General features: G+C 35.6%; 1 protein-coding gene across 1 annotated transcript in view; it reads right to left on the bottom strand.

The window, feature by feature from the left end:
* Positions 1 to 494: 494 nt before the first annotated feature.
* LOC150096802 (gamma-aminobutyric acid receptor subunit pi-like) overlaps positions 495 to 13,252 on the bottom strand; it is a 28,803-nt gene continuing 16,045 nt past the window's right edge. The window contains exon 3 of the mRNA XM_090408082.1: positions 495 to 569. Coding sequence (XP_090264208.1) covers positions 495 to 569 — 75 coding nt within the window. The remainder of the gene's footprint in view (positions 570 to 13,252) is intronic.

The following is a 13,252-nucleotide window of genomic DNA, read 5'->3' on the forward strand; positions in this document are numbered from 1 at the left end:
TTTTTCTTTAACAGTGTTGTAGTTTGGCGAAGGATCAGAAGGCACGACTACCATTGGCACAGGCAGCGAGTTTCATTCAGTGCTTTTAATCTCATACTTAGCCTTCTTAATAACTGTTCTGTAACTGTTAAGTGTGTTTCATTATAGGCTATACATGAACTGGAATTTTTATCTGAACCCACTTAGAAAGGCTTTTTTTTTTCTTTAAAAAAACTATGACGTGAATAGTGGGTGAGAATTTTTGAAGAGAGAGATGAAGGGGGGGGGGATGTCCTCATTCCAACATACATAATCTCTATAATACGGCCAAGGATCGATTAGTCGAAAACGTATTCTAAAGATAGAATGGAGGAACCGGACAGATAATTTTTATTATGGAGCGACAGAAAGATTTTTCTCCCACCACTCATATTTTTCTTGTATGCAAAACAGGAAGACCAAATTGACCGACTTAATACTCCTACATTTCTTCGAATTATAATAACAATACAGCTTCAAGTACTGCTAAGTTCTGCTTGTCCGTTGGCTACTTCTTCCTTTACTTTCTTATTCATATCTATCCTTTTTACCTATCCATGAATATATCAACGAATAATCACTTATATTTCGTAGAATTAATATCAATTAATTCTTCATTTGTTTTTGTTGATTTACCAGGAACAAAATTAGTTTGGAATATTCCAGCATAAAACATAACACATTTTAAGAGTAACTATTTGCTTGGAAAACTGAATAATACTAAGTATTCACATTTAAGAATGTTGTGCAAGGTGGTTTCTTAAGTTCCCAATTATAGGAAGTACAGACGCAATTCCACCACGTTATTAGTGGAATTATGTCCGTACTCTTGTCATCTGAAAAATGTTGGATCCGAATCCAGTTAAGAAAGCTTAAATGGGACCAAACAGTTAACAGAAGAGGACGAATTTCCTTTTTTTCTGAAGGAAATTGGGATTTTCCCTTCAATAAACAAGCAATCTTAAATTATGATCCTACAAGCACTTCAGCGACAATAACACTCTGACACCTCGAGTGGATTTATAGAATTATACACTAATTTTTTATGACTTTGTTTTTTTTTGTGACATATTATAATGCTTTATTTTCGGAAGCATTATAATATTGTCAAAAAAAATAAAACGACGATGTAAAGTTAACTCAACATATGCCAATTAAGACTGCAAATATGCAGCGATACGACTCGTCACTTTTTGTTAATATTAAAAACATGTTTCTAGTACATCTTATTATTAAAGAATTTAGGGAAATACCAACGTAGACTAGGATATACATTAAAATAACTTTTTAATACAAATCCAATATTTCGGCAACGTCACGTTGCCATTTTCAACAGGAACTTGTGAGCAAGACACGTGCACGCAGGCACAGAAACCAGTAAACGAGGACGAAGCATGAAGCTATTCTTTCTCCTAAAGTCCTATTGGTGCCCCCTAGCGGGCAATGTTGGTTATCTTGGGCGATTGGGCTGAGATCTTCTGATGTAGGTTTCCCAAATTTGAGGCAGTCTCATGCAGCCAAATTTGTTGAGGTTTGGATCGTTTCTTAGGGCTGAGGCTGATTCCATGAAAAGCCTTTCGTACTTGTATTTACTACGGTGAATGATCGTGGCTTTCTTCCACCGTATTCTATGGCGGGTATCAAGAGCATGGTCTGCAAGACCAGAGTGGCTGTATTGGTGGAACCGGATGTAGTCCTTGTGTTCTGTAATTCTGATATTGGCTGTCCTGCCTGTTTGGCCAAAATAGAACAGCTTACAGCTGCAAGGGACCTGGTATACATCAGGTAGGTATAGGGGGGAGGGGGAGGTTGGTCTTTAGTGGAGCGGATAAGGGATGTCAATTTCTTATCAGACGACCTCAGCCCAATCGCCCAAGATTACCAACATTGCCCGCTAGGGGGCACCAATAGGACTTTAGGAGAAAGAATAGCTTCATGCTTCGTCCTCATTTACTGTTTGCTGTGCCTGCGTGCACGTGTCTTGCTCACAAGTTCCTGTTGAAAATGGCAACGTGACGTTGCCGAAATATTGGATTTGTATTAAAAAGTTATTTTAATGTATATCCTAGTCTACGTTGTTATTTCCCTAAGCTATTTAATAATGATGCATAACCAACGTCTAAGCCCTTCCACTAGAATCTAGTATATCTTGTGCATCGTAAAATAGAAAAAAAAATACTAAAAATGCACCAAAAGATATTAAGTAATATTACGGACCTCTTTGCATAATCGTATATAAATTTAAAAGAAATAAAAAGTGAAGATAATAATGTCCTCTAGATGAGTTTTCTTAAATAAGCAGGAAACCTCAGATTTTTAGATAGTTGGATTTTTAGATAGTTGGATGAATATAATCATCATCCTAACCTTTCAACAGGAAAGTGCAGAAAATTACGTCTTCTATCCACATTCAGAATCAACAATACAGACATTAAGTCGGCGTTACTGTAAATATTAATTAAATAGATTCATTGTACCCCACCAATATATTTATTTTTTAAATTTTATCCAAACCTCAAGCCCTGATATTTTCAACAAATGTTAAGTTGTAAGTAACGTTTCATAGATGGCAGCACTTATTAGTACTGTCATAAAGTAAGAATAATTCATTTCAGTTACTGTTTCTAAATAAAGTTGGGTACATAATATGGTAAACGAGCTACATGTCTGCCATCTCAGCGTTCGTAAAACGACGCATGTTCTTCGTACGACGTCGAAAGCGTGAATGAGGAAGCTCCAATTGCTCACCTGGAGCGCCGGCGAACAGTGCCACCTATCACTTTCGGGTGGCGTTTCTGGTCATGCTTTCTTATGTGAATATAGTTGATTGTGATGTTCTCTACCTCTCCTCAAAGTTCGTACGTGGAATTTTGAACCACCCTGTATATACATACATTTTTATGAATACAAGAAAATTTATGACCCATGGCCTTCTTGTTTCTTGATATCTGAGAAATTATTAAACCATATATATTTATAAATTTCATCAATAGAGGGCAGCAGATCTGCGCCTTTGCATAAACTTAAATATATTCATTCAGTATGAAGGAACATCAGGTGATATCCGTTAAATACATGTCAGATTATACTAAAGAAGCATATACACGACTTTGCCAGACTGCAAAAAAATTAAACACAACATAAAAAAGGAGAGGAACTTTCTATTCACTAATATTACTTGTGTTACGACCTTAGTTTCTTCCTCTACATACATCGTATAAATATACATTTATCAAATTGCAACAAAATGCGTTGGAAATGCAAGCTATCAATGACAACATAATTTTTTATACAATATACAATATGGTGTCTACTACTGTTTAATTTAAAACTTAATTTTTTTCCTGTTCTTTTTACTTTTTTTTTAATTAAAAGACAGCCTCTTTGATCCATGTGTGAAGATGCGTTTAGAAACCTTCAATGAAAGAGCTTTTCTTTCCTTTAGCGTTAGTGATATTTATAAGTATATGCTAATTAATAATCCGCTCATAATTTTTTTAATCTCATAATTATGTTAATAATAAAATTCTACATTACTAGACTATTTCATTAATTATTTGCACTTTAATTAACCAAAAAAAAAGTTTCATTAATCTTGTTGAATTATTGGATTTCTTGCAGCTCCATTTTTATTTCTTTAAAGGGTAAGTGTCAATGAAAACTAGTTTCGGTCAAGGTGTCAGGAAAACAGGTATGGTACAGAGACAGCCATCCGGGAAAGACAACCGGATACCAAGCACACGCTAAAGTAAACAGCGGAAACTTGAATAGCAAAAACATGCAAAAGACTCTCCTTTATCCTTACTACATAAACAGTGGTCGGCAACTTTTTCTGACTCGCGGGCCACATTCAACTTTTATTTTTAATAATCGGGCCGCAAGCGTTTAACTAAGAGAAAATAGAGTGAAAAAATACTTAAGTTATCAATTTTTATTACATCAGTCTTTTACGAGATAAAGTACGACATTCTCGTAATGACGTCTGATATTGTATTATTTCATAACAGCAACACTTTTATGATAAATAATACAAAGGGGCTTACCCCCATTTTCAATAAAGAAGTACTTGATCTTCCATTCATCATTGATGTCATTGAATTATATTAAAAGACGGATCAGGAAATGCCACTGCAGAAGTGCTCCAAAATCCCGGTTGTCGTCGGATGAAGTCGCCTTTGTTATCCCCACTCATGTTGACTCGCGCCAAGTTGCACTGCGATATCACGAAGTATGGGAATAAAATTATTTTTAATTTATTATTCATATTACGAAATGTATTATTTAAATAATTCAACATACGGACCACATGCCATGTAAGTATGGTCGACCTTTTATATGCCGCCAAAAATGCACGTGTAGGCCGCCGGGTTGCCGACCCCTGACATAAGGATGCATATCCTCTACTGTTAATTTAACCAGCAAGGTGTTAAATATGGTACTGGCAGGGTTAAGGACAATGACCTGTTCTCCTTAGCTAAAATGACGTTTGAAGATAAAAATATATTAGGAGTTTGGGTGAGGTCAGTGCATAATTCAGCCATCTACATTTGATCAAAGGGTATTGCCGATATGCAAAATATGCAGCTATTTAAATCATGATGCGTAAATATATATATATATATACAGTATATATATATTATAAGCCTTTATAAAGCAACTTTGCATCATAGTTATGGAATTTTTCCTCTTTTTCAGATATTATAATTTATTTAATATTTGCATTTTTTTTGGATATGTGTAATATATCATTGAGCCCGATAGATTATTAAAAAGGAATTGTTTTACATCTTAAATTATTTAGCCAATAAAAGTTTTTTACATTTTAATAAGATGTTACAGCGTAACATATGTAGAATTTGTTCTGCAGTATCTATAGGATCAAGACATTTCCACCATCAACGTTCCATACTGTTATCTTGATACTCTAAAATATTAACGCATATTTAATCCTAAATAAATTTGGCTCATAAATTAATGTGTATGTAATCCTTATTTAAGATTTAGTTTGCTCCTTTGGTCAGGAATTATACACGTCTCGTGAAGAAGAGAACTAGATTCTCAGGATTAACAAAGGGACTATTGTTATCTTATAACTTGCATCCCGTACTGTATATCCACTAGAAGCACGTGGTTCTGAATGCCAAAATTCTCAAGTTACCCTGATGATTGGTGGAGATATCCCATTGTAATATGGGACTTTTCCAAGTAGTTTTAGAGATGGTCATGCAGTAAATATTTGCGCGTATTAATTCCAGAATTCAGTAGATGCTGGTGAATACAAATCATACTGTTTCAGGAGCTGGATGGAACTGATAGGGAACCGTCTCAGCTTTCAAAATATATTGAAATTCCATCACACGTAGTTGTTTGTTGAAACAATAATTAAATATCTTTTGAAGGATATCTCCAAACTTTAAAACTTGCTAAATTTGTTTTTTTTTCTAATGATTTTAATTTATTCAGAGAAATATGTCGAGACACTGTATAAACAAATAAAAAATATAAAGAAAGTAACACTTGCGCTTACATTGATTATAAGAAGGTTCTTATTATTTTTCAATATGACATTTCTTATAAACAAAATTGTTTCGAATATACGTATTGCATTATAAACATGTGTAAAATTCGAAACATGTGCATATCGATATAATATGCACATTGAAAATTCAGAAAAAATTCAAAGATGACATTTTACGAAAAGAAAATGTTTTCTAAATTTATTAACTTTGTAATCCGGTTAATTGAGCCATAGTCATCATAGACTTCAAGGTAAAATTGTCTTTTAAAAAATCTTCGGTCGCAGAAGTTTCTTGGTCACGCATGGAAAATCTTAGATCTAGAAGCGGAAGACGATAAACATTCCAGACCAAAGGAACCAAGAACCAACAATGCTTATTACAAGCCTAATTATACTTGACAGAAAGTGGTTGTAAAGAAGGTTTTCTACAGGCATTGTCATGATAAAGAGAGATCAAATAACATCACTTGGTCAAAGTACTACGATATCATGCATGCATGCTTGGGTTATGCTTGCATTATAATGGTGGATGGATACCATAGTGTGTTACTATCTGCATATTCAAAGATCTGGCCTTTGAGTGATGGCTAGTTATCATCTTGCGTATAGATTTCGAAGAGAATCTGAAAGAAATATTATGGAGTCCTGTACTTTAAAGCTTCATTAACCTGTGAGGCTCAGAGGTTTATTAACCTTTGGAGTCTCATAAGGACAGACTCCACAAGGTTCTGTACCGTACGGGTTAATCAGAGATGTTTGTGATATGGTTTGAGTTGAGAGTAATTTTTAAACGACATATGCATAGCTGTGAATAGATAGATTCTTTCTATATTTTTACGATGTGTCTACAGATTGCTGATTGACGTCGTTTGCTTCAATCAGTACTTTGCAGTATCCAAAACATCCAAAACAGACCAAATCTTTACCAAATCTTTCAGGAAACTTTGGTTTATGGTATCGAATGAAGTGACTTTGTGAGAATAAATCAGCATCTCATTAGACGCTGGATTCGTTTAACAGAATTTTGTGCACAGCTGCTTAACTTATCTTTATAGCAGTTCTTTTCTCCGTTTTTCGTCTTCTTAGGTGTTTCATAAGGTGTTCAATGTCCTTAAGCTGCGTTATTTGTATATCGGTTTAGTTATGCATGGAGTGACTTCCCTTTATACTTCTAAAATTGTGTTTGTGTAATTCTATGATTTTGGCACTCGTTTTTCTATATTTTGATTTTATTTTTACACTTAATTATATATGTTTTCTACTGTATTTTTAATATTTAAGTATAAATTCTCAAACAAATAACAATAAACTCAATACAATGAGGAAATAATTGTTAATCACTTCCATTTGTTTTGCATGTTTTAATTTCAGAGCATTCAGAAGATTTTGCTCTTGTGCATCTTTAGCAATTGACAATTGACATTAATGGCTTTAGGAGTAAAGCAATATGCTTTTCATATTCCCCGCTATCTGTTACGGTTACAGTGAGGAAAACTTTTATGACAGTTTGCTCGCCCTGAATGGGCATGGAGATTATGTATCGCTACAGGAAGTTAAAATGGCTTTTGGTCTTTTATGTTTAAATATATCCGTTGCTTCGTAGGCTATAGCTTGCTGAACTAGATCGTTGGGGGGTGCATGGACGTTTTTAGGAAGAACTTTGTAGCTAAAGATTGTTGGAAAGAGATGATATAAGGAATATTTGTATCTCGATGAAGTTGATTGTGTCTGCGAACCACGGGACCTTTAGAATCATTCGCAAGCACTTGTTTTCTACATGTTGCAGTTTGAGAATGTTAGTACTGGGGATATGGCTCCAGGCTGAAGAAGCATAAGTGACTATGGGAAGAATCGTCAGCTGGTATAAAAGCAATTTGATTCTGATGTTTAGCTTGCTGTTCCTGTTAATTAGGGGGTAGATTTGGGCGATGGCTTTAGATGCCTTTGCACACGTAGTCTTGATGTGCTGGTTAAAAGTCAATTTTTTGTCGAGCACGACACCAAGGAATTTTGTTTCTGTCTGCCAGGGAATTTTAGTACTGAATAGTAAGACGTCTCCTGCAGGAGTTATCGATCTTTTCGTGAAGAGAATGGCTGAATTCTTTTGGAGATTTACTTGTAGTCTCCATTTGGAAAACCATTTCTCTAACTTTAGAAGGTTTTCTTGAAGCTTTTTAGTAAAGAGGTGTGGCCGAAGATATCTGGCTAATAATGCTGTATCATCCGCATATAGGGAAATGATTAACGACATTAGGTTGTCCGGAATATCTGACATGTATATAGAGAACAGCAATGGAGCCAGTAGGGATCCCTGCAGTACTCTGGCCAAGATTTGCCACTGGGATGAGGTAGTACCATTGTTCTTGACTTGCATGATTCTATTCTGTAGACAAGATCTAACATGATGTATCATTTTCCAAGTAAGCAAACAAACTAGCAAACTTGTCTGTTTGCTAGTCTGTTTTGGATAAATCAAGAAAAACAGCTCCAGTGTATTGGCGTCAGTTGTAGCTGGAGGTAATATATTCAACTATTCTCAAGATTTGCTGGGTAGTACTATGGTATTGCCGAAAACCAAATTGTTCTTCAGGAAGGATGTTTAGTTCATTTACTGAAGCTTGAAGTCGTGAGAGGATGACCTTCTCTGCAACCTTACCTAGGTTGGAGATTAGACTGATTGGATGATAACTTTGAGGCAAGTGTGGGTCCTTGCCTGGCTTATGTATAGGAATTACATCAGCCAGTTTCCAAGTGGTAGGAAAATAATGAAACCTCAAAATTGCATTTATGATTATGGTCAGGTGCACTACAGCTTTCCGGGGCAGCAGCTTGATCACTTTATTTGTGATGCCATCTGGACCAGAAGCTTTTTTGTTCTTTAAATTTTTTATACATGTGATCGAAGTCTAAGTTTTCATATAAAAGTTTACACTGCTCTTCTAAATTTTTTGCCATTGCTTCTGCGTTTTCTACGTCTGTGTGAACAAGGCCCTGGTCAGAAAGAATAGAGGGAAGGGGATCTGCCTTTGTTTCTGATATTCCTCAGTAGTCCCCAGATAGAATCATGAATGATCAGTAAGTGAGATAGAAGCTAGCTTTCCTTCCCATAATTGATCTCTGTAATCTTTGAGTGCATCTCTCACTGCATCATTTAGTCTATTAAGAACTGTTTTGTCTTGTGGTGCACGGGTATTGTGAAATCTTTTCCTTGCTCTGTTTTTTTTTCTCTGATCAAGTTCATAATGTCTTCGGGTAGACGAACCAGGCTTGGAGACAGATTTGTAGGAGGCGGCTGCCATTATAGCGGAGTTAATTTTTTCGGTGAAGCTTGTGACTGTGGTTTCAACATCTTCTTTTGAACTTAAATGAGGAACAGGCCCAATGTAATCCCGGAGTACTTTTGACAAATTTTCCCAGGATATAAATGAGTGAGGGGGGGGGATGACAGGTATTCTTGTTTTCCCAGCTGTAGTAGAATTGGGTGATGATCAGATGACAACTCGTTTCAATGATTTTAGGCTGTACTGAAGTTTAATATTTTGCAGGATAGCTATATCCAGGATGTCAATAGTGCCAGTCGTATTGAGAGATGAGTTGGTTCGGTAGGGCCTGCCACAACAGCATAGTTTGATCCTGTGTAGTTGGAAAGGATGCAGCCATTCTTGTTGGTAGTTCTACAATTCCAAAGTGCTTGGAGTTTAAGTCTCCGACAATAATGATGGACTCTCTAATGCCTAAGATGGCATTTAGATCAAAATGCAGTAGAGTTTATAAGGAAGGGTTGTAAGCTAAGTAAATATTCAGTCTGGCAGCCCGAGTTAGTGAATACTTCCACGACTGTGACCTCAAGGTTAGTGGTTGGAGGGTTGTTTACAGAATGGTGTTTGATATCATTTTTAATGAAAATGGCAGTGCCGCCGCCTCTATAATTTAGCCTGTCGGTTCTGTATAGGAGATAACCCCTTATTTTAGGGCTGTCCGAGGGTCTTAGATGTGTCTCGCTTATTAGAATAACATCTGATTGATATCTATGAGTAACGTCTTGGAGTTCTAAAATTTTGTTTCTGAGGGTATTTGCATTCCATGCGACGATCTGAAGAGAGGCTGGAATTAGTTTGTTTATAATCATCTAAACGTGCTGTGTGGATGACTTGTGTTTCACATAGTAATCTTTTAGTGGAGGTTACTGAAGGGTTAGACAGTCTTGTGGCATGTTTTCTAGAGAGGCAGTAATAACGGCTATCAATCGCTCCGTTCAGTTTTGGTCTTGACTTGTTTGAATGGACCACATCGACATAACGTCTTGTTTGCCTTTGGTATTCTCTATTTTTGAAGACCTCTGATTGAGGCCGCTAAGCCTCGGCCTGTGGTGCATGGGCTTCTGGTATTCGTGTATTAGAAGAGGAAGACTGTTTAGTTGTCTCCAACCGTCTGTTCTTAGGGTGATGAATGCATCCTTTATAGTTGGCTGGATGAGGGCCAGCGCAATTGGTACATTTAGCCTAGGTGGCAGATATTAGTTGGGTGGTTATCCCTACATTTCAGACATTTAAACTCAGCTTTACATAGTTTCTGTGCATGGCCAAACTTTTGGCACCTGTGGCATTGCCCATAAGATGCCCATTTCCGGAGTGGCTCTCGTGTGATGATGAGCCCGCAGATTGATTTTAAGTTGTAAATATTTTTGTATATGTTATGGATCTCTACAAGCACTAACGGCACGGGAGCCTTCTCAGATCTATACATTCTGCTGACCTTTATAGTAGGCAAATCCTGTAAGTTAAGATCAGCAGCTATCTGTTCTGGATCAATGTCTTTAGAGACACCACAGAGGACCACTTTTAATTTTTTTTTCTTAACTAGGTGAGACGGTGTGGTACTGAATACTTCTGACGTCCGTTTCCTTTGTTAATTTTCTATAATCTGTCACAGTGGTAGGCTGTATCTTGATACCCTCGTCTACATTTTTGGCCTTTGTGTAATCAATTTGTAAACTGGACATAGTAGATCTTATAGCTGATCATCGGTATGATCGGAGGCACCTTTTCTTTGGGAGAAGCAGTGGAGTCCGAAACTGGACTCTTGTTCCACGTCATTATCTTTGAATGGTTCTACGGTTGTGTTTGCACTTCTTACTTGCGCGAACCTCTTCAAAATCTGAGGGAGTAGAGATCACCGATTCCAACTGTTCCTCCATTTTATCGGCATCATCGTCCGTGGGTGGAAAACATATCATAAAGTTTCACCTTTCCCGCTAGTTGTTGTTAAGCAGCTCACCTAATCGATAATTTCACGATATACTTCCTGAAATATCGTCTCGTCTATTTATTTTTCCATGTCCATCAATGTGAAGTGTCAGAAGCAAAAAAAAAAAACACGCTTATCGTGCAGTTGTAGTTTGGCCGGTACCCTCGCAAAACTCTGAATTCCTAAGATAAAAGCAGGAGCATAAAATGGCGAGATCTTCAGAACTCATCTGTAACAAGTATCACGTGCAAACGTCATTCCAAAAATCCACTCAATTCATTTCATCTTTAGCAATCCTCTTCCTCTTCGAAGAGGATTGCTAAAGATGAAATGAATTGAGTGGATTTTTGGAATGACGTTTGCACGTGATAAATTTATTTATTATAATTTCTATTATTTAGCTATCTGATGGTGTCTAATAATTCATATCATTAAAATAAGAAGGTATGGTACCTCGATTTCATTTTTTCTTTTAATGCATGACTTTATTAATAGTATTATATTATATATAAATTAATGCTTTAAACATAAAATATACACAATACTTTAGCATTGCCCACATTATTGTACGGCAGTGAAATTTGGGCAATAAACAAATAAGATAAACAAAGAATAAAAGTGAATGAAATGAGATTTATGAAAACTACAAAACATTATTAGATCAAACAAAAAAAACGGAACAAAGATATTTTAAAAGAAAACTAAAAACAAAATTAATAGAAGGAAAACTAAACAATTACAAACAAAATTGGATAGAACACGTAAACCGAATGGTCAACACCTAAACAAATAATAACATATAAACCAACTGGAAAGAGAAGGTTTATATGTTATTATAAACCTTCTCTTTCCATGTTAAATTTACAATGAATTCCTTTTAACTTTTGTTTAGTGAATATCATTCAATTGCATAGCATGATACGATTTCCAGGCTATATCATTTATTTGTAATTTCTGCCCGAAGAATCCACAGGATATTCTTTGGGTTTCTGTAAGCGGAGACATTCACTTGTTAACTGGAAGTGCATTTAATATAGAAAACAACTTCTTACAGCTTGACCATATTTATCCGATGGAAATGTATTACCTGGTGCTGGGCTGATGAATTACTTAAGCAAATTCTAACGTGGTTCTGTATTCTTCGTTGTCATGGAATTCCCATATAATGTCGTTCAGAAGATGTGTTTAGCATATTTCGTGTACTGAAATGCGCTGAATTGGTTGCTTAGAGTAGACGTCAAAAAAAGATTTATTTATCAATAAATGGTGATTGAAGTCTGGGATTTTTATTAATATCATAACACGTGTGTTTCCGCTGTTGAGATGAACAGGACTTATTTGAAAGTTGATTTATATTTTCTATACTTCTGTTTTTAAAGATTAGTAGGATGGTCTTCAACTCTTGGTAAAGTTCTTATCAGTGAAATTTTGCTAAACACTCTCTTTCATCAGGTTCTTGAAAAGTTTCTCAATGAACAATTTCAATTTCTTTTTCTACGCTTAAAACAAGATTCATTCAACTGTTCCCAGTGCATCATTTGTGAATTTTGCGCTGTTATCTCGTGTGTCTATTGTATGGTTTGATTTCGTTATGCGTATGCAACATCTCCACTTCAACCTGCAAGCAGGGAGCTTTGCTTTCCAAATATCCTCTGAGCAGCCAGAAGATGTAAAATCATTTTCGCAGAGATATATTATAAGGCACGTGTTAATACTTTCTAGGATCGAGGCTATTGCAAGAGCACAACTTCGTGCGTCTCTATTTCCCACTAGCCTCAATCCAGGGAAATATTAAATGACTATTATTATTATTATTATTATTATTATTATTATTATTATTATTATTATTATTACGTGACACCTCCAGGGAGTCCAAAGACTCATCGAAGGAGGGCATCTACTCTACAGCTCTCTGTCTCCACCACTCAATCCAACTTCAACTACACCAACACCATCTACCATCCTCTACTATTACTAGTATTTCCACAGACAATCATCAACAGCCATGTCCACGGCAGGATGTTGGTGATTGTTATATTTATGATATAAAATATCAGAAATATAAAATATTAAGAACTTGACATAGAATATATTTCTTAAATTGGAAAATGAAATTATAATACCTATTAATTTTTCAAGTACTGTGAATCTGAAATATTGTGCGATTATTAAAAAAAAAGAGTTAGGGAACCGCGAATCATTCAATTGTTATGGACAGCTTATAAGACAATAGCTCTCGTAATACCACTAAAAATATCCCGATTATTACAAGCTACTTGTTAATATCATAAGTTATAAATAACAACACTCTGTTTATTATCTTTTCAGATTAATAACATCTATTAAAGGACGTCTTCCTTCCAATTATTGTAATTGCAAAATTGTATTTAAAATATACATGATATTTATATATTTTCCCCTTTACGAATGTTGTTTTCAACAATTTAAACTGTGTTTTAACACATGAAT

The sequence above is a fragment of the Typopeltis vanoorti genome, chromosome 18, assembly GCF_054136105.1.
Source record: "Typopeltis vanoorti isolate ZY-2024b chromosome 18, IOZ_Tvanoo_1.0, whole genome shotgun sequence".
Taxonomy (NCBI): domain Eukaryota; kingdom Metazoa; phylum Arthropoda; class Arachnida; order Uropygi; family Thelyphonidae; genus Typopeltis; species Typopeltis vanoorti.